Genomic DNA, 23,319 nt, shown 5'->3' with positions numbered 1-23,319 from the left:
CATGTAATGAAGGTGGTCTCAACGCGTAATGAAGGTAGTCTCAACATGTAATGAAGGTGGTCTCAACGTGTAATGAAGGTAGTCTCAACATGTAATGAAGGTAGTCTCAGCACGTAATGAAGGTAGTCTCAACATGTAATGAAGGTAGTCTCAACATGTAATGAAGGTGGTCTCAACATGTAATGAAGGTAGTCTCAACATGTAATGAAGGTGGTCTCAACATGTAATGAAGGTGGTCTCAACATGTAATGGAAGGTGGTCTCAACATGTAATGAAGGTGGTCTCAACATGTAATGGAAGGTGGTCTCAACATGTAATGAAGGTGTTCTCAACATGTAGTGAAGGTAGTCTCAACATGTAATGAAGGTAGTCTCAACATGTAATGAAGGTAGTCTCAACATGTAATGAAGGTAGTCTCAACATGTAATGAAGGTAGTCTCAACATGTAATGAAGGTGGTCTCAGCGCGTAATGAAGGTGGTCTCAGCGCGTAATGAAGGTGGTCTCAACATGTAGTGAAGGTGGTCTCAACGCGTAATGAAGGTAGTCTCAACATGTAATGAAGGTAGTCTCAACATGTAATGAAGGTAGTCTCAACATGTAATGAAGGTAGTCTCAACATGTAATGAAGGTAGTCTCAACATGTAATGAAGGTAGTCTCAACATGTAATGGTCTCAACGCTTAATGAAGGTAGTCTCAACATGTAATGAAGGTGGTCTCAAGATGTAGTGAAGGTGGTCTCAACATGTAATGAATGTAGTCTCAACGTGTAATGGAAGGTGGTCTCAACATGTAATGAAGGTAGTCTCAACATGTAATGAAGGTGGTCTCAACATGTAATGAAGGTAGTCTCAACATGTAATGAAGGTGGTCTCAACGCGTAATGAAGGTAGTCTCAACATGTAATGAAGGTAGTCTCAACACGTAATGAAGGTAGTCTCAGCATGTAATGAAGGTAGTCTCAACATGTAATGAAGGTGGTCTCAACATGTAATGAAGGTAGTCTCAACATGTAATGGAAGGTGGTCTCAACATGTAATGGAAGGTGGTCTCAACGCATAATGGAAGGTAGTCTCAACATGTAATAAAGGTGGTCTCAACATGTAATAAAGGTGGTCTCAACATGTAATGGAAGGTGGTCTCAACATGTAATGGAAGGTGGTCTCAACATGTAATGGAAGGTGGTCTCAACGCATAATGGAAGGTAGTCTCAACATGTAATGGAAGGTGGTCTCAACGCGTAGTGAAGGTGGTCTCAACATGTAATGAAGGTAGTCTCAACATGTAATGAAGGTAGTCTCAACATGTAATGAAGGTAGTCTCAACATGTAATGAAGGTAGTCTCAACATGTAATGAAGGTAGTCTCAACATGTAATGAAGGTGGTCTCAACGCGTAATGAAGGTAGTCTCAACATGTAATGAAGGTAGTCTCAACATGTAATGGTCTCAACGCTTAATGAAGGTAGTCTCAACATGTAATGAAGGTAGTCTCAACATGTAATGAAGTCAAGATGTAGTGAAGGTAGTCTCAACATGTAATGAAGGTGGTCTCAACGTGTAATGAAGGTAGTCTCAACACGTAATGAAGGTAGTCTCAGCACGTAATGAAGGTAGTCTCAACATGTAATGAAGGTAGTCTCAACATGTAATGAAGGTGGTCTCAACATGTAATGAAGGTAGTCTCAACATGTAATGAAGGTGGTCTCAACATGTAATGAAGGTGGTCTCAACATGTAATGGAAGGTGGTCTCAACATGTAATGAAGGTGGTCTCAACATGTAATGGAAGGTGGTCTCAACATGTAATGAAGGTGTTCTCAACATGTAGTGAAGGTAGTCTCAACATGTAGTGAAGGTGGTCTCAACGCGTAATGAAGGTAGTCTCAACATGTAATGAAGGTAGTCTCAACATGTAATGAAGGTAGTCTCAACATGTAATGAAGGTGGTCTCAACATGTAATGAAGGTGGTCTCAACGCGTAATGAAGGTAGTCTCAACATGTAATGAAGGTAGTCTCAACATGTAATGGTCTCAACGCTTAATGAAGGTAGTCTCAACATGTAATGAAGGTGGTCTCAAGATGTAGTGAAGGTGGTCTCAACATGTAATGAATGTAGTCTCAACGTGTAATGGAAGGTGGTCTCAACATGTAATGAAGGTAGTCTCAACATGTAATGAAGGTGGTCTCAACATGTAATGAAGGTAGTCTCAACATGTAATGAAGGTGGTCTCAACGCGTAATGAAGGTAGTCTCAACATGTAATGAAGGTAGTCTCAACACGTAATGAAGGTAGTCTCAGCATGTAATGAAGGTAGTCTCAACATGTAATGAAGGTGGTCTCAACATGTAATGAAGGTAGTCTCAACATGTAATGGAAGGTGGTCTCAACATGTAATGGAAGGTGGTCTCAACGCATAATGGAAGGTAGTCTCAACATGTAATAAAGGTGGTCTCAACATGTAATAAAGGTGGTCTCAACATGTAATGGAAGGTGGTCTCAACATGTAATGGAAGGTGGTCTCAACGCATAATGGAAGGTAGTCTCAACATGTAATGGAAGGTGGTCTCAACGCGTAGTGAAGGTGGTCTCAACATGTAATGAATGTAGTCTCAACACGTAATGAAGGTGGTCTCAACGCGTAGTGAAGGTAGTCTCAACATGTAATGAAGATGGTCTCAACGCATAATTGAAGGTAGTCTCAACATGTAATGAAGGTGGTCTCAACATGTAATGAAGGTGGTCTCAACGCATAATGGAAGGTAGTCTCAACATGTAATGAAGGTGGTCTCAACGCATAATGGAAGGTAGTCTCAACATGTAATGAAGGTGGTCTCAACATGTAATGAAGGTGGTCTCAACATGTAATGAAGGTGGTCTCAACATGTAATGAAGGTGGTCTCAACATGTAATGAAGGTGGTCTCAACGCGTAATGGAAGGTAGTGTCTCACTCACTTGAAACTGTATGATCCTCTCTTGGGAAAGGCACAGGTACATCCGCTCTGTGTCCTTCAGGTAGAATGAACACTTGTGCAGCTGGGAGACGGGGTCGTCTGCATCCAACAAGGCCGTCTGCTTGTCCACCTTACGGATGATCTGACACACACAGACAGGCTGGTGTTTAGGGTTTAGTTGCTTAGAGCTCAGTGTACAAATAACATCATTAACTTTCATTAGTGTGTGTGTTGGTAATAAAGAGAAATAGTGAGAATATTAACATAAAAAAGACATACAAGACACAAAAATAAAGAGTGGAGATGAAGAGAGAAACATGGAGAGAGGAGAGAAACATGGAGAGAGAAGAGAGAAACATGGAGAGAGAGAAACATGGAGAGAAACATGGAGAGAGGAGAGAAACATGGAGAGAAACATGGAGAGAAACATGGAGAGAAACATGGAGAGAGGAGAGAAACATGGAGAGAAACATGGAGAGAGGAGAGAAACATGGAGAGAAACATGGATAGAGGAGAGAAACATGAAGAGACACATGGGGAGAGAGGAGAGAAACATGGAGAGAAACATGGAGAGAAACATGGAGAGAAACATGGAGAGAGGAGAGAAACATGGAGGAGAGAGAAACATGGAGAGAGGAGAGAAACATGGAAAGAGGAGAGAAACATGGAGAGAGGAGAGAAACATGGAGAGATGGAGAGAGAGAGAAACATGGAGAGAAACATGGAGGAGAGAAACACGGAGAAACATGGAGAGAAACATGGAGGAGAGAAACATGGAGAGAGGAGAGAAACATGGAGAGAGGAGAGAAACATGGAGAGAGGAGAGAAACATGGAGAGAGGAGAGAAACATGGAGAGAAACATGGAGAGAAACATGGAGAGAAACATGGAGAGAAACATGGAGAGAAACATGGAGAGAAACATGGAGAGAGGAGAGAAACATGGAGAGAGGAGAGAAACATGGAGAGAGGAGAGAAACATGGAGAGAAACATGGAGGAGAGAAACATGGAGAGAGGAGAGAAACATGGAGAGAAACATGGAGAGAGGAGAGAAACATGGAGGAGAGAAACATGGAGAGAGGAGAGAAACATGGAGAGAAACATGGAGAGAGGAGAGAAACATGGAGAGAGGAGAGAAACATGGAGAGAAACATGGAGAGAAACATGAGAGAAACATGGAGAGAGGAGAGAAACATGGAGAGAAAACATGGAGAGAAACATGGAGAGAGGAGAGAAACATGGAGAGAGGAGAGAAACATGGAGAGAGGAGAGAAACATGGAGAGAAACATGGAAAGAGGAGAGAAACATGGAGAGAAACATGGAGAGAGGAGAGAAACATGGAGAGAGAAGAGAGAAACATGGAAAGAGGAGAGAAACATGGAGAGAAACATGGAGAGAGGAGAGAAACATGGAGAGAAACATGGAGAGAGGAGAGAAACATGGAGAGGAGAGAAACATGGAGAGAGAGAAACATGGAGAGAGGAGAAACATGGAGAGAAACATGGAGAGAGGAGAGAAACATGGAGAGAGGAGAGAAACATGGAGAGAGGGAGAAACATGGAGAGAGGAGAGAAACATGGAGAGAAACATGGAGAGAAACATGGAGAGAGGAGAGAAACATGGAGAGAAACATGGAGAGAGAGAAACATGGAGAGGAGAGAAACATGGAGAGAGGAGAGAAACATGAGAGAGGGAGAGAAACATGGAGAGGAGAGAAACATGGAGAGAAACATGGAGGAGAGAAACAGGAGAGAAACATGGAGAGAAACATGAGAGAGGAGAAACATGGAGAGAAAGATGGATGGAGAGAAACATGGAGAGAGGAGAGAAACATGAGAGAAACATGGAGAGAGAGAAACATGGAGAGAGGAGAGAAACATGGAGAGAAACATGGAGAGAAACATGGAGGAGAGAAACATGAGAGAGGAGAGAAACATGGAGAGAAACATGGAGGAGAGAAACATGGAGAGAGGAGAGAAACATGGAGAGAAACATGGAGGAGAGAAACATGGAGAGAGGAGAGAAACATGGAGAGAAACATGGAGAGAGGAGAGAAACATGGAGAGAAACATGGAGAGAGGAGAGAAACATGGAGAGAAACATGGAGAGAAACATGGAGAGAAACATGGAGAGAGGAGAGAAACATGGAGAGAAACATGGAGAGAAACATGGAGAGAGGAGAGAAACATGGAGGAGAGAAACATGGAGAGAGAAACATGGAGATGGAGAGAAACATGGAGAGAGGAGAGAAACATGGAGAGAAACATGGAGAAACATGGAGAGAAACATGGAGAGAGGAGAGAAACATGGAGAGATGGAGAAACATGGAGAGAAACATGGAGAGAAACATGGAGAGAGGAGAGATGGAGAGAAACATGGAGAGAGGAGAGAAACATGGAGAGAAACATGGAGAGAGGAGAGAAACATGGAGAGAGAGAGAAACATGGAGAGAAACATGGAGAGAGGAGAGAAACATGGAGAGAAACATGGAGAGAGGAGAGAAACATGGAGAGAGGAGAGAAACATGGAGAGAAACATGGAGGAGAGAAACATGGAGAGAAACATGGAGGAGAGAAACATGGAGAGAAACATGGAGAGAAACATGGAGAGAGGAGAGAAACATGGAGAGAAACATGGAAAGAGGAGAGAAACATGGAGAGAAACATGGAGAGAGGAGAGAGAAACATGGAGAAACATGGAGAGAGAAACATGGGAGAGAAACATGGAGAGAGAGAAACATGGAGAGAAACAGGAGAGAAACATGGAGAGAAACATGGAGGAGAGAAACATGAGAGAGGAGAGAAACATGGAGAGAAACATGGAGGAGAGAGAGAAACATGGAGAGAGGAGAGAAACATGGAGAGAGGAGAGAAACATGGAGAGAGGAGAGAAACATGGAGAGAAACATGGAGAGAGGAGAGAAACATGGAGAGAGGAGAGAAACATGGAGAGAGGAGAGAAACATGGAGAGAGGAGAGAAACATGGAGAGAGGAGAGAAACATGGAGGAGAGAAACATGGAGAGAGGAGAGAAACATGGAGAGAAACATGGAGAGAGGAGAGAAACATGGAGAGAGGAGAGAAACATGGAGAGAGAGAAACATGGAGAGAGGAGAGAAACATGGAGAGAAACATGGAGAGAAACATGGAGAGAGGAGAGAAACATGAGAAAGAGAGAAACAGAGGAGAGAAACATGGAGAGAGGAGAGAAACATGGAGAGAAACATGGGAGAGAAACATGGAGAGAGGAGAGAAACATGGAGAGAAACATGGAGAGAAACATGAGAGAGGAGAGAAACATGGAGAGGAGAGAAACATGGAGAGAAACATGGAGAGAAACATGGAGAGAGGAGAGAAACATGGAGAGAAACATGGAGAGGAGAGAAACATGGAGAGAGGAGAGAAACATGGAGAGAAACATGGAGAGAGGAGAGAAACATGGAGAGAGAAACATGGAGAAACAGGAGAGAAACATGGAGAGAGAAACATGGAGGAGAGAAACATGGAGAGAAACATGGAGAGAGGAGAGAAACATGGAGAGAAACATGGAGAGAAACATGGAGAGAAACATGGAGAGAAACATGGAGAGAGGAGAGAAACATGGAGGAGAGAAACATGGGAGAGAAACATGGAGAGAGGAGAGAAACATGGAGAGAAACATGGAGAGAGGAGAGAAACATGGAGAGAGGAGAGAAACATGGAGAGAAACATGGAGAGAGAAACATGGAGAGAAACATGGAGAGAGGAGAGAAACATGGAGAGAGGAGAGAAACATGGAGAGAAACATGGAGAGAGGAGAGAAACATGGAGAGAAACATGGAGAGAAACATGGAGAGAAACATGGAGAGAGGAGAGAAACATGGAGAGAGGAGAGAAACATGGAGAGAGAGAAACATGGAGAGAAACATGGAGAGAGGAGAGAAACATGGAGAGAGGAGAGAAACATGGAGAGAAACATGAGAGGAGAGAAACATGGAGAGAGGAGAGAAACATGGAGAGAAACATGGAGAGAGGAGAGAAACATGGAGAGAAACATGGAGAGAGGAGAGAAACATGGAGAGAGGAGAGAAACATGGAGAGAGGAGAGAAACATGGAGAGAAACATGGAGGAGAGAAACATTGAGAGAGGAGAGAAACATGGAGAGAAACATGGAGGAGAGAAACATTGAGAGAGGAGAGAAACATGGAGAGAGGAGAGAAACATGAGAGGAGAGAAACATGGAGAGAGGAGAGAAACATGGAGAGAAACATGGAGAGAGAGAAACATGGAGAGAAACATGGAGAGAGGAGAGAAACATGGAGAGAGGAGAGAAACATGGAGAGAGGAGAGAAACATGGAGAGAAACATGGAGAGAGGAGAGAAACATGGAGAGAGGAGAGAAACATGGAGAGAGGAGAGAAACATGGAGAGAGGAGAGAAACATGGAGAGAGGAGAGAAACATGGAGAGAGGAGAGAAACATGGAGAGAAACATGGAGAGAGGAGAGAAACATGGAGGAGAGAAACATGGAGAGAGGAGAGAAACATGGAGAGAAACATGGAGAGAGGAGAGAAACATGGAGAGAAACATGGAGAGAGGAGAGAAACATGGAGAGAGGAGAGAAAAGGAGAGAAACATGGAGAGAGAGAAACATGGAGAGGAGAGAAACATGGAGGAGAGAAACATGGAGACATGGAGAGAAACATGGAGAGAAACATGGAGAGGAGAGAAACATGGGAGGAGAGAAACATGAGAGAGGAGAGAAACATGGAGAGAAACATGGAGAGAGGAGAGAAACATGGAGAGAGAGAAACATGGAGAGAGAGAGAAACATGGAGAGAAACATGGAGAGATGGAGAGAAACATGGAGAGAAACATGGAGAGAGGAGAGAAACATGAGGAGAGAAACATGGAGAGAGGAGAGAAACATGGAGAGAGAAACATGGAGAGAAACATGGAGAGAAACATGGAGAGAGGAGAGAAACATGGAGAGAAACATGAGAGAAACATGGAGAGAGAAACATGGAGAGAGAAACATGGGAGGAGAGAAACATGAGAGAGAAACATGGAGAGAGAGAGAAACATGGAGAGAAACATGGAGAGAGGAGAGAAACATGGAGAGAAACATGGAGAGAGGAGAGAAACATGGAGAGAAACATGGAGAGAGGAGAGAAACATGGAGAGAAACATGGAGAGAGGAGAGAAACATGGAGAGGAGAGAAACATGGAGAGAGGAGAGAAACATGGAGAGAAACATGGAAACATGGAGAGAGAAACATGGAGAGAAACATGGAGAGAGGAGAGAAACATGGAGAGAAACATGGAGAGAGAGAAACAGAGAAACATGGAGAGAGAGAGAAACATGGAAACATGGAGAGAAACATGGAGAAACAGAGAGAAACATGGAGGAGAGAAACATGGAGAGAGAGAACATGGAGAGAAACATGGAGAGAAACATGGAGATGGAGAGAGAGAGAAACATGGAGAGAGGAGAGAAACATGGAGAGAAACATGGAGAGAAACATGGAGAGAAACATGGAGAGAAACATGGAGAGAAACATGGAGAGAGGAGAGAAACATGGAGAGAAACATGAGAGAAACATGGAGAGAAACATGGAGAGAGGAGAGAAACATGGAGAGAGGAGAGAAACATGGAGAGAAACATGGAGAGAAACATGGAGAGAGGAGAGAAACATGGAGAGAGGAGAGAAACATGGAGAGAAACATGGAGAGAGGAGAGAAACATGGAGAGAAACATGGAGAGAAACATGGAGAGAGGAGAGAAACATGGAGAGAACATGGAGAGAAACATGGAGAGAAACATGGAGAGAAACATGGAGAGAAACATGGAGAGAGGAGAGAAACATGGAGAGAGGAGAGAAACATGGAGAGAAGAGAGGAGAGAAACATGGATGGAGAGAAACATGAGAGAGAGAGAGAAACATGGAGAGAGGGAGACATGGAGAGAAACATGGAGAGGAGAGAAACATGGAGAGAGGAGAGAAACATGGAGAGAAACATGGAGAGAGGAGAGAAACATGGAGAGAGGAGAGAAACATGGAGAGAGGAGAGAAACATGGAGAGAGGAGAGAAACATGGAGAGAAACATGGAGAGAAACATGGAGGAGAGAAACATGGAGAGAGGAGAGAAACATGGAGAGAAACATGGAGAGAAACATGGAGAGAAACATGGAGAGAAACATGGAGAGAGAGAAACATGGAGAGAGGAGAGAAACATGGAGAGAAACATGGAGAGAAACATGGAGAGAGGAGAGAAACATGGAGAGAAACATGGAGAGAGGAGAGAAACATGGAGAGAAACATGGAGAGAGGAGAGAAACATGGAGAGAGGAGAGAAACATGGAGAGAAAGAGGAGAGAAACATGGAGAGAAACATGGAGAGAGGAGAGAAACATGGAGAGAAACATGGGAGAGAGAAACATGGAGAGAAACATGGAGAGAGGAGAGAAACATGGGAGAGAAACATGGAGAGAGGAGAGAAACATGGAGAGAAACATGGAGAGAAACATGGAGAGAGGAGAGAAACATGGAGAGAGGAGAGAAACATGGAGAGAGAGAAACATGGAGAGAAACATGGAGAGAGGAGAGAAACATGGAGAGAGAGAAACATGGAGAGAGGAGAGAAACATGGAGGAGAGAAACATGGAGAGAGGAGAGAAACATGGAGAGAGAATGGAGGAGAGAAACATGGAGAGAGGAGAGAAACATGGAGAGAAGACACATGGAGAGAAACATGGAGAGAAACATGGAGAGGAGAGAAACATGAGAGGAGAGAAACATGGAGAGAAACATGAGAGAGGAGAGAAACATGGAGAGATGGAGAGATGGAGAGAAACATGGAGAGAAACATGAGAGGAGAGATGGAGAGAAACATGAGAGAGGAGAGAAACATGGAGAGAGAGAGAAACATGGAGAGAGGAGAGAAACATGGAGAGAAACATGGAGAGAGAGAAACATGGAGAGAGGAGAGAAACATGGAGAGAAACATGAGAGAAACATGGAGAGAAACATGGAGAGAGAGAAACATGGAGAGAGGAGAGAAACATGGAGAGATGGAGAGAAACATGGAGAGAGAAACATGGAGAGAAACATGGAGAGAAACATGGAGAGAAACATGGAGAGAAACATGGAGAGAGGAGAGAAACATGGAGAGAAACATGGAAAGAGGAGAGAAACATGGAGAGAAACATGGAGAGAGGAGAGAAACATGGAGAGAAACATGGAGAGAAACATGGAGAGAGGAGAGAAACATGGAGAGAAACATGGAGAGAGGAGAGAAACATGGAGAGAAACATGGAGAGAGGAGAGAAACATGGAGAGAGACATGGAGAGAGAGAAACATGGAGAGAAACATGGAGGAGAGAAACATGGAGAGAGGAGAGAAACATGGAGAGAGAGAGAAACATGGAGAGAGGAGAGAAACATGGAGAGAGGAGAGAAACATGGAGAGAGGAGAGAAACAGAGGAGAGAAACATGGAGAGAGGAGAGAAACATGGAGAGAAACATGGAGAGAGGAGAGAAACATGGAGAGAAACATGGAGACATGGAGAGAAACATGGAGAGAGGAGAGAAACATGGAGAGAGAGAGAAACATGGAGAGAGGAGGATGGAGAGAGGAGAGAAACATGGAGAGAGGAGAGAAACATGGAGAAACATGGAGAGAAACATGGAGAGAAACATGGAGAGAAACATGGAGAGAGGAGAGAAACATGGAGAGAGGAGAGAAACATGGAGAGAGGAGAGAAACATGGAGAGAAACATGGAGAGAGGAGAGAAACATGGAGAGAAACATGGAGAGAGGAGAGAAACATGGAGAGAGGAGAGAAACATGGAGAGAAACATGGAGAGAGGAGAGAAACATGGAGAGAAACATGGAGAGAGGAGAGAAACATGGAGAGAAACATGGAGAGAAACATGGAGAGAGGAGAGAAACATGGAGAGAAACATGGAGAGAGGAGAGAAACATGGAGAGAGGAGAGAAACATGGAGAGAAACATGGAGAGAGGAGAGAAACATGGAGAGGAGAGAAACATGGAGAGAAACATGGAGAGAGGAGAGAAACATGAGAGAGAAACATGGAGAGGAGAGAAACATGGAGAGAAACATGGAGGAGAGAAACAGAGGAGAGAAACATGGAGAGAAACATGGAGAGAGGAGAGAAACATGGAGAGAGGAGGAAACATGGAGAGAAACATGGAGAGAGAGAAACATGGAGGAGAGAAACATGGAGAGAAACATGGAGAGAGAAACATGGAGAGAGGAGAGAAACATGGAGAGAGGAGAAACATGGAGAGAAACATGAGAGAGGAGAGAAACATGGAGAGAAACATGGAGAGAGAGAGAGAAACATGGAGAGACATGGAGAGAGAGGAGAGAAACATGGAGAGAGGAGAGAAACATGGAGAGAGGAGAGAAACATGAGAGAAACATGGAGAGAGAGAAACATGGAGAGAAACATGGAGAGAAACATGGAGAGAGGAGAGAAACATGGAGAGGAGAGAAACATGGAGAGAGGAGAGAAACATGGAGAGAGGAGAGAAACATGAGAGGAGAGAAACATGGAGAGAGGAGAGAAACATGGAGAGAGGAGAGAAACATGGAGAGAAGAGAAACATGGAGAGAGGAGAGAAACATGGAGAGAAACATGGAGAGGAGAGAAACATGGAGAGAGGAGAGAAACATGGAGAGAGAGAAACAGAAACATGGAGAGAGGAGAGAAACATGGGAGAGAAACATGGAGAGAAACATGGAGAGAGGAGAGAAACATGGAGAGATGGAGAGAAACATGGAGGAGGAGAGAAACATGGAGAGAGGAGAGAAACATGGAGAGAGGAGAGAAACATGGAGAGAGGAGAAACATGGAGAGGAGAGAAACATGGAGAGAAACATGGAGAGATGGAGAGAAACATGAGAGAGAGGATGGAGAGAAACATGGAGAGAGGAGAGAAACATGGAGGGAGAGAAACATGGAGAGAGGAGAGAGAGAACATGGAGAGAAACATGGAGAGAGGAGAGAAACATGGAGAGAAACATGAGAGAGAACACATGGAGAGAAACATGGAGAGGAGAGAAACATGGAGAGAAACATGGAGAGAAACATGAGAGAAACATGGAGAGAGGAGAGAAACATGGAGAGAGGAGAGAAACATGGAGAGAAACATGGAGAAACATGGAGAGAGGAGAGAAACATGGAGAGAAACATGGAGAGAGAGAAACATGGAGAGAAACATGGAGAGAGAAACATGGAGAGGAGAGAAACATGGAGAGAAACATGGAGAGAGAGGAGAGAAACATGGAGAGAGAGAGAGAAACATGGAGAGAGGAGAGAAACATGGAGAGAGGAGAGAAACATGGAGAGAAACATGGAGAGAGGAGAGAAACATGGAGAGAACATGGAGAGAAACATGAGAGAGAGAAACATGAGAGAGGAGAGAAACATGGAGAGAAACAGGAGAGAAACATGGAGAGAGGAGAGAAACATGGAGAGAGGAGAGAAACATGGAGAAACAGGAGAGAAACATGGAGAGAGGAGAGAAACATGGAGAGAGAGAGAAACATGGAGAGAGGAGAGAAACATGGAGAGAGGAGAGAAACATGGAGAGAGAGAAACATGAGAAACATGGAGAGAAACATGGAGAGAGAAACATGGAGAGAAACATGGAGAGAGGAGAGAAACATGGAGAGAGGAGAGAAACATGGAGAGAGGAGAGAAACATGGAGAGAGAGAAACATGAGAGAAACAGGAGACATGGAGAGAAACATGGAGAGAGGAGAGAAACATGGAGAGAGGAGAGAAACATGGAGAGGAGAGGAGAGAAACATGGAGGAGAGAAACATGGAGAGAAACAGGAGAGAAACATGGAGAGAGGAGAGAAACATGGAGAGAAACATGGAGAGAGGAGAGAAACATGGAGAGAGGAGAGAAACATGGAGAGAGGAGAGAAACATGGAGAGAGGAGAGAAACATGGAGAGAGGAGAGAAACATGGAGAGAAACATGGAGAGAGGAGAGAAACATGGAGAGAGGAGAGAAACATGGAGAGAGGAGAGAAACATGGAGAGAAACATGGAGAGAAACATGGAGAGAGGAGAGAAACATGGAGAGAGGAGAGAAACATGGAGAGGAGAGAGGAGAGAAACATGGAGAGAGGAGAGAAACATGGAGAGAGAGGAGAGAAACATGGAGAGAGGAGAGAAACATGAGAGGAGAGAAACATGGAGAGAGGAGAGAAACATGGAGAGAGGAGAGAAACATGGAGAGGAGAGAAACATGGAGAGAGGAGAGAAACATGGAGAGAAACATGGAGAGAGGAGAGAAACATGGAGAGAGGAGAGAAAGATGGAGAGGAGAGAGAGAGAGAGAAACATGGAGAGAGGAGAGAAACATGGAGAGAAACAGAGAAACATGGAGAGAGGAGAGAAACATGGAGAGAAACATGGAGAGAGGAGAGAAACATGGAGAAAGGAGATGGACATGGAGAGAGAAACATGGAGAGAGGAGAGAAACATGGAGAGAAACATGGAGAGAGAGAAACATGGAGAGAGAGAGATGGAGAGAAACATGGAGAGAGGAGAGAAACATGGAGAGAGGAGAGAAACATGGAGAGAGGAGAGAAACATGGAGAGAGGAGAGAAACATGGAGAGAAACATGGAGAGAGAGAGAACACATGGAGAGAAACATGAGAGAGAGAAACATGGAGAGAAACATGGAGGAGGAGAGAAACATGGAGAGGAGAGAAACATGGAGAGAAACATGGAGAGAAACATGGAGAGAAACATGGAGAGAGGAGAGAAACATGGAGGAGGAGAGAAACATGGAGAGAGAGAGAAACATGGAGAGAGAGAAACATGGAGAGAGGAGAGAAACATGGAGAGAGGAGAGAAACATGGAGAGAGAGAAACATGGAGAGAGGAGAGAAACATGGAGAGAAAGGAGAGAAACATGGAGGAGAGAGAAACATGGAGAGAGAAACATGGAGAGAAACATGGAGAGAGAAACATGGAGAGAAACATGGAGAGAGGAGAGAAACATGGAGAGAGGAGAGAAACATGGAGAGAAACATGGAGAGAGGAGAGAAACATGGAGAGAGAAACATGGAGAGAAACATGGAGAGAGGAGAGAAACATGGAGAGAGGAGAGAAACATGGAGAGGAGAGAAACATGGAGAGAAACATGGAGAGAGGAGAGAAACATGGAGAGAGGAGAGAAACATGGAGAGAGAGAGAGAAACATGGAGAGAGGAGAGAAACATGGAGAGAAACATGGAGAGAGGAGAGAAACATGGAGAGACACATGGAGAGAGGAGAGAAACATGGAGAGAAACATGGAGAGAGGAGAGAAACATGGAGAGAAACATGGAGAGAGGAGAGAAACATGGAGAGAAACATGGAGAGAGGAGAGAAACATGGAGAGAGAGAGAAACATGGAGAGAAACATGGAGAGAGGAGAGAAACATGGAGAGAGGAGAGAAACATGGAGGAGAGAGGAGAGAAACATGGAGAGAGGAGAGAAACATGGAGAGAGGAGAGAAACATGGAGAGAGAACACAGAGGAGAGAAACATGGAGAGAAACATGGAGAGAGAAACATGGAGAGAAACATGGAGGAGAGAAACATGGAGAGAGGAGAGAAACATGGAGAGAGGAGAGAAACATGGAGAGAAACATGGAGAGAGGAGAGAAACATGGAGAGAGGAGAGAAACATGGAGAGAGGAGAGAAACATGGGAGGATAGAGAAACATGGAGAGAAACATGGAGAGAAACATGGAGAGAAACATGGAGAGAGGAGAGAAACATGGAGAGGAGAGAAACATGGAGAGAAACATGGAGAGAGGAGAGAAACATGGAGAGAGGAGAGAAACATGGAGAGAAACATGGAGAGAGGAGAGAAACATGGAGAGAAACATGGAGAGAGGAGAGAAACATGGAGAGAAACATGGAGAGAGGAGAGAAACATGGAGAGAGGAGAGAAACATGGAGAGAAACATGGAGAGAAACATGGAGAGAAACATGGAGAGAGGAGAGAAACATGGAGAGAGGAGAGAAACATGGAGAGAGAAACATGGAGAGAAACATGGAGAGAGGAGAGAAACATGGAGAGAGGAGAGAAACATGGAGAGAGGAGAGAAACATGGAGAGAGGAGAGAAACATGGAGAGAGGAGAGAAACATGGAGAGGAGAGAAACATGGAGAGAGGAGAGAAACATGAGAGGAGAGAAACATGGAGAGAGGAGAGAAACATGGAGAGAGGAGAGAAACATGAGAGGAGAGAAACATGGAGAGAGGAGAGAAACAGAGAAACATGGGAGAGAGGAGAGAGAAACATGAGAGAGGAGAGAGGAGAGAAACATGGAGAGGAGAGAAACATGGAGAGAGAGAGAAACATGGAGAGAAACATGGAGAGAGGAGAGAAACATGGGAGAGGAGAGAAACATGGAGAGGAGAGAAACATGGAGAGAGGAGAGAAACATGGAGAGGAGAGAAACATGGAGAGAGGAGAGAAACATGAGAGGAGAGAAACATGGAGAGAAACATGGAGAGAGGAGAGAAACATGGAGAGAAACAGAGAGAGAGAAACATGGAGAGAGGAGAGAAACAGAGAAACATGGAGAGAGGAGAGAAACATGGAGAGAGGAGAGAAACATGGAGAGAGGAGAGAAACATGGAGAGAGGAGAGAAACATGGAGAGAAACATGGAGAGAAACATGGAGAGAGGAGAGAAACATGGAGAGAAACATGGAGAGAGGAGAGAAACATGGAGAGAGGAGAGAAACATGGAGAGAGGAGAGAAACATGGAGAGAAACATGGAGGAGGAGAGAAACATGGAGAGAACATGGAGAGAGAGAAACATGGAGGAGGAGAGAAACATGGAGAGAGGAGAGAAACATGGAGAGAAACATGGAGGAGAGAAACATGGAGAGAGGAGAGAAACATGGAGAGAGAAACATGGAGAGAAACATGGAGAGAGGAGAGAAACATGGAGAGAGGAGAGAAACATGGAGAGAGAAACATGGAGAGAGGAGAGAAACATGGAGAGAAACATGAGGAGAAACATGGAGAGAGGAGAGAAACATGGAGAGATGGAGAGGAGAGAAACATGGAGAGAGGAGAGAAACATGGAGAGAAACATGGAGAGAAACATGGAGAGAGGAGAGAAACATGGAGAGAGAAACATGGAGAGAAACATGAGAGAGAGGAGAGAAACATGGAGAGAGAGAGAGGAGAGAAACATGGAGGAGAGAAACATGGAGAGAAACAGGAGAGAAACATGGAGAGATGGAGAGAAACATGGAGAGAAACATGGAGGAGAGAAACATGAGAGAAACATGGAGAGAGGAGAGAAACATGGAGAGAGGAGAGAAACATGGAGAGAGGAGAGAAACATGGAGAGAAACATGGAGGAGAGAAACATGGAGAGAGGAGAGAAACATGGAGAGAAACATGGAGAGAGGAGAGAAACATGGAGAGAAACATGGAGAGAGAAACATGGAGAGAAACATGGAGAGAGGAGAGAAACATGGAGAGAAACATGGAGGAGAGAAACATGGAGAGAGGAGAGAAACATGGAGAGAAACATGGAGAGAGGAGAGAAACATGGAGAGAGGAGAGAAACATGAGAGAGAAACATGAGAGAGGAGAAACATGGAGAGAGGAGAGAAACATGGAGGAGAGAAACATGAGAGGAGAGAAACATGGAGAGAGGAGAGAAACATGGAGATGGAGAGAAACATGGAGAGAGGAGAGAAACATGGAGAGAGGAGAGAAACATGGAGAGAGGAGAGAAACATGGAGAGAGGAGAGAAACATGGAGAGAAACATGGAGAGAGGAGAGAAACATGGAGAGAAACATGGAGAGAGAGAAACATGGAGAGAGGAGAGAAACATGAGAGAGGAGAGAAACATGGAGAGAAACATGGAGAGAGGAGAGAAACATGGAGAGAGGAGAGAAACATGGAGAGAGGAGAGAAACATGGAGAGAGGAGAGAAACATGGAGAGAAACATGGAGAGAGGAGAGAAACATGAGAGGGGAGAGAAACATGGAGAGAAACATGGAGGAGAGAAACATGGAGAGAGGAGAGAAACATGGAGAGAGGAGAGAAACATGAGAGAGAGAAACATGGAGGAGAGAAACATTGAGAGAGGAGAGAAACATGGAGAGAAACATGGAGGAGAGAAACATGGAGAGAGGAGAGAAACATGGAGAGAGGAGAGAAACATGGAGGAGGAGAGAAACATGGAGAGAGGAGAGAAACATGGAGAGAGGAGAGAAACATGGAGAGAGGAGAGAAACATGGAGAGAAACATGGAGAGAGGAGAGAAACATGAGAGAGAGAGAAACATGAGAGAGGAGAAACATGGAGAGAGGAGAGAAACATGGAGAGAGGAGAGAAACATGGAGAGAGGAGAGAAACATGGGAGAGAAACATGGAGGAGAAACATGGAGAGAGAGAGAGGAGAGAAACATGGAGAGAGGAGAGAAACATGGAGAAACAGAGGAGAGAAACATGGAGAGAAACATGAGAGGAGAGAAACATGGAGAGAGGAGAGAAACATGGAGAGAAACATGGAGAGAGGAGAGAAACATGGAGAGAGGAGAGAAAGAGGAGAGAAACATGGAGAGAAACATGGAGAGAGGAGAGAAACATGGAGAGAGGAGAGAAACATGGAGGAGAGAGGAGAGAAACATGGGAGAAACATGGAGAGAGAAACATGGAGAGAGGAAACAGAGAAACATGGAGAGAGGAGAGAAACATGGAGAGAGAGGAGAGAAACATGGAGAGAGGAGAGAAACATGGAGAGAGGAGAGAACATGGAGAGAGGAGAGAAACATGGAGAAACAGAGGAGAGAAACATGGAGGAGAGGAGAGAAACATGGAGAGAAACATGGAGAGAGAGAAACATGAGGAGAGAAACATGGAGGAGGAGAGGAGAGAAACATGGAGAGAGGAGAGAAACAGATGGAGGAGAGAAACATGGAGAGAGGAGAGAAACATGAGAGAGGAGAGAAACATGGGAGAGAAACATGGAGAGAGGAGAGAAACATGGAGAGAAACATGGAGAGAGGAGAGAAACATGGAGAGAGGAGAGAAACATGGAGAGAAACATGGAGGAGAGAAACATGGAGAGAGGAGAGAGGAGAGAAACATGGAGAGAGGAGAGAAACATGGAGAGAGGAGAGAAACATGGAGAGAGGAGAGAAACATGGAGAGAAACATGGAGAGGAGAGAAACATGGAGAGAAACATGGAGAGAGGAGAGAAACATGGAGAGAGAAACATGGAGAGAGAAACATGGAGAGAGGAGAGAAACATGGAGAGAGGAGAGAAACATGGAGAGAGGAGAGAAACATGGAGAGAGGAGAGAAACATGGAGAGAGGAGAGAAACATGGAGAGAGGAGAGAAACATGGAGGAGAGAAGAGAAACATGGAGGAGAGAAACATGGAGAGAGAAACATGGAGATGGAGAGAAACATGGAGAGAGGAGAGAAACATGGAGAGAAACAGGAGAGAAACATGGAGAGAAACATGGAGGAGAGAAACATGGAGAGAGGAGAGAAACATGGAGAGAAACATGGAGAGAAACATGGAGAGAGGAGAGAAACATGGAGAGGAGAGAGACATGGAGAGAGGAGAGAAACATGGAGAGAAACATGGAGAGAAACATGGAGGAGAGAAACATTGAGAGAGGAGAGAAACATGGAGGAGAGAAACATGGAGAGAGGAGAGAAACATGGAGAGAGAGGAGAGAGAGAAACATGGAGAAACATGGAGAGAGGAGAGAAACATGGAGAGGAGAGAAACATGGAGAGAGGAGAGAAACATGGAGAGAGGAGAGAAACATGGAGAGAGGAGAGAAACATGGAGAGAAACATGGAGAGAAACATGGAGAGAGGAGAGAAACATGGAGAGAGGAGAGAAACATGGAGAGAGAAACATGGAGAAACATGGAAACATGGAGAGAAACATGGAGAAACAGAGGAGAGAAACATGGAGAGAGGAGAGAAACATGGAGAGAGGAGAGAAACATGGAGAGAAACATGGAGAGAAAGAAACATGGAGAGAAACATGGAGAGAAACATGGAGAGAGGAGAAACATGGAGGAGGAGAGAAACATGGAGAGAGGAGAGAAACAGGAGAGAAACATGGAGAGAGGAGAGAAACATGGAGAGAGAGGAGAGAAACATGGAGAGAAACAGGAGAGAAACATGGAGAGAAACATGGAGAGGAGAGAAACATGGAGAGAGGAGAGAAACATGGAGAGAGGAGAGAAACATGGAGAGAGGAGAGAAACATGGAGAGAAACATGGGAGAGAAACATGGAGAGAGGAGAGAAACATGGAGAGAGGAGAGAAACATGGAGAGAGGAGAGAAACATGGAGAGAAACAGAGAAACATGGAGAGAAACATGGAGAGAGGAGAGAAACATGGAGAGAAACATGGAGAGAGGAGAGAAACATGGAGAGAGGAGAGAAACATGGAGAGAGGAGAGAAACATGGAGGAGAGAAGAGAAACATGGAGGAGAGAAACATGGAGAGAGGAGAGAAACATGGAGAGAAACATGGAGAGAAACATGGAGAGAGGAGAGAAACATGGAGAGAGATGAGAGAGAGGAGAGAAACATGGAGAGAGGAGAGAAACATGGAGAGAAACATGGAGAGAAACATGGAGAGAGGAGAGAAACATGGAGAGAGGAGAGAAACATGGAGAGAGGAGAGAAACATGGAGAGAGGAGAGAAACATGGAGAGAGGAGAGAAACATGGAGAGAGGAGAGAAACATGGAGAGAAACATGGGAGAGAAACATGGAGGAGAGAGAAACATGGAGAGAAACATGGAGAGAGGAGAGAAACATGGAGAGAAACATGGAGAGAAACATGGAGAGAGGAGAGAAACATGGAGAGAGGAGAGAAACATGGAGAGAGGAGAGAAACATGGAGGAGAGAAACATGGAGAGAGGAGAGAAACATGGAGAGAGGAGAGAAACATGGAGAGAGGAGAGAAACATGGAGAGAGGAGAGAAACATGGAGAGAAACATGGAGGAGAGAAACATGGAGAGAGGAGAGAAACATGGGAGAGGAGAGAAACATGGAGAGAGGAGAGAAACATGGAGAGAGGAGAGAAACATGGAGAGAGGAGAGAAACATGGAGAGAAACATGGAGAGAGGAGAGAAACATGGAGAGAAACATGGAGGAGAGAAACATTGAGAGAGGAGAGAAACATGGAGAGAAACATGGAGGAGAGAAACATGGAGAGAGGAGAGAAACATGGAGAGAAACATGGAGGAGAGAAACATTGAGAGAGGAGAGAAACATGAGAGAGGAGAGAAACATTGAGAGAGGAGAGAGGAGAGAAACATGGAGAGAGGAGAGAAACATTGAGAGAGGAGAGAGGAGAGAAACATGGAGAGAGGAGAGAAACATGGAGAGAGGAGAGAGGAGAGAAACATGGAGAGAGGAGAGAAACAGGAGAGAAACATGGAGAGAGGAGAGAAACATGGAGAGAGGAGAGAAACATGGAGAGAGGAGAGAAACATGGAGAGAAACATGAGAGATGGAGAGAAACATGGAGAGAGGAGAGAAACATGGAGAGAAACATGGAGGAGAGAAACATGGAGAGAGGAGAGAAACATGGAGAGAAACATGGAGGAGAGAAACATTGAGAGAGGAGAGAAACATGGAGAGAAACATGGAGGAGAGAAACATGGAGAGAAACATGGAGGAGAGAAACATGGAGAGAAACATGGAGAGAGAGAAACATGGAGAGAAACATGGAGGAGAGAAACATTGAGAGAGGAGAGAAACATGGAGAGAAACATGGAGGAGAGAAACATTGAGAGAGGAGAGAAACATGGAGAGAAACATGGAGAGAGGAGAGAAACAGGGAGAGAGGAGAGAAACATGGAGAGAGGAGAGAAACATGGAGAGAGGAGAGAAACATGGAGAGAAGAGAAACATGGAGAGAAACATGGAGAGAAACATGGAGAGAGGAGAAACATGGAGAGAAACATGGAGAGAAACATGGAGAGAGGAGAGAAACATGGAGAGAAACATGGAGGAGAGAAACATGGAGAGAGGAGAGAAACATGGAGAGAAACATGGAGGAGAGAAACATGGAGAGAGGAGAGAAACATGGAGAGAGGAGAGAAACATGGAGAGAGGAGAGAAACATGGAGAGAGGAGAGAAACATGGAGAGAGGAGAGAAACATGGAGAGAGGAGAGAAACATGGAGAGAGGAGAGAAACAGGGAGAGAGGAGAGAAACAGGGAGAGAGGAGAGAAACAGGGAGAGAGGAGAGAAACAGGGAGAGAGGAGAGACGTAAGAGAGTGAAGAGAGTGAAGTGGTGGGTAGTACCAGGCGTGGCAGGGCCATCCCGGTGACAGAGCAGACCAGTTTGACCGTCTGTCCATAGTGGATGTAGCCATCTCTCACAGTGAACTCCTCTCCTTCAGACTCCTCGTCATCCACTGGGGAACAGGACACACAACATTAATCTTTTGTTTCAATAGCACATACACTGAGTATAAAGAATTTTAGGGTGGAAATGTGTAACGTCAAGCCTCTCAACAATCCACTTTTTAAAAAAGCATGGTATTGTCATTTACCCATACCGTGGAATCAGAAAATATTCAGACCACTTGACTTTATCAAAAAGTTGTTACATTAGTCTTATTCTAAAATGAATTACATAAACAAATGTCCTCAATCTACACACAATACCCCATAATGACATCACACTACCCCATAATGACATCACAATACCCCGTAATGACATCACAATACCCCGTAATGACATCACAATACCCCATAATGACATCACAATACCCCATAATACCCCACAATACCCCATAATGACATAGATCTGGGGAAGGGTACCAAAACATGTCTGCAGCATTGAAGGTCCCCAAGAACATCATTCTTAAATGCAAGAAGTTTGGAACCACCAAGAGTCTTCCAAGAGCTGGCCTCCCGGCCAAACTGAGCAATCAGGGAGATGGGCCTTGGTCAGGGAGGTGACAAAAAATCCAATGGTCACTCTAACAGAGCTAGAGTTCCTCTGTGGAGATTGGAGAACCTTCCAGAAGGACAACCATCTCTGCAGCACTCCACCAATCAGATTGAACTCTTTGGCCTGAATGCCAAGCATCACTTCTGGAGGAAACCTGGCACCATCCCTACGGTGAAGCACGGTGGTGACAGCATCATGCTGTGGGGATGTTTTTCAGTAGCAGGGACTGGGAGACTAGTCAGGATCGAGGGAAAGATGAAAGGAGCAAAGTACAGAGAGATCCTTGATGAAAACCTGCTCCAGAGTGCCCAGGACCTCAGACTAGGGTGAAGGTTCACCTTCCAACAGGACAACGAACCCAAGCACACAGGCAAGACAACACAGGAGTGGCTTCGGGACATGTCTCTGAATGTCCTTGAGTGGTCCAGCCAGAGCACGGACTTGAACCCGATCAAACATCTCAGGAGAGACCTGAAAATAGCAGTGCAGCGACGCTCCCCATCCAACCTGACAGAGCTTGAGAGGAACTGCAGAGAAGAATGAGAGAAACTCCCCAAATACAGGTGTGCCAAGTTTATAGCGTCATACCCAAGAAGACTCAAGGCTGTAATTGCTGCCAAAGGTGCTTCAACAAAGTACTGAGTAATATCTGTCATTATGGGGTATTGTGTGTAGATTGATGAGGGAATAAAATGCAATTTTAGAATAAGGCTGTAACATAACAAAATGTGGAAAAAGTGAAGGGGTTTGAATGCTTCCCTACACACATTACCCATACATTACCCACACACACATACATTACCCATACATTAGCCACACACACATAACCCACACACACATACATTACCCACACACACATACATTACCCATACATTACACACACACACACATAACCCACACACACATACATTACCCACACACACATACATTACCCATACACACATACATTACCCATACATTACACACACACACACATAACCCACACACACATACACTACCCACACATAACCCACACACACATACATACATTACCCACACATTACCCACACACACATACATTACCCACACACACATACATTACCCATACATTACCCACCCACACATACATTACCCATACATTACCCCCCCACACACACACTACCCACCCACACATACATTACCCATACATTACCCACACATACATACATTACCCACACACACATACATTACCCACACACACATACATTACCCATTTGGGGCGGCAGGTTGCCTTAGTGGTTAGAGCGTTGGACTAGTAACCGAAAGGTGGCAAGACTGAATCCCCGAGCTGACAAGGTAAACATATGTCGTTCCACCCCTGAACAAGGGAGTTAAC

At 44.8% G+C, this 23,319-nt stretch overlaps 1 protein-coding gene across 2 annotated transcripts in view; it reads right to left on the bottom strand.

Moving 5' to 3' along the window:
• Nucleotides 1-23,319, bottom strand: part of LOC115125320 (suppressor of hairless protein homolog) — a 131,564-nt gene that overhangs the window by 14,592 nt on the left and 93,653 nt on the right. For both annotated transcript variants that reach the window (XM_065021955.1, XM_065021956.1), the window contains 2 exons: nt 21,311-21,423; nt 2,956-3,096 (listed from right to left, as the gene is read on the bottom strand). In XM_065021955.1, coding sequence (XP_064878027.1) covers nt 2,956-3,096; nt 21,311-21,423 — 254 coding nt within the window. The remainder of the gene's footprint in view (nt 1-2,955; nt 3,097-21,310; nt 21,424-23,319) is intronic.

The sequence above is a fragment of the Oncorhynchus nerka genome, linkage group LG8, assembly GCF_034236695.1.
Source record: "Oncorhynchus nerka isolate Pitt River linkage group LG8, Oner_Uvic_2.0, whole genome shotgun sequence".
NCBI lineage: Eukaryota > Metazoa > Chordata > Actinopteri > Salmoniformes > Salmonidae > Oncorhynchus > Oncorhynchus nerka.
The sequence above is the reverse complement of the archived record's forward strand: the minus strand, read 5'-3'. Positions and strand labels throughout refer to the sequence as shown.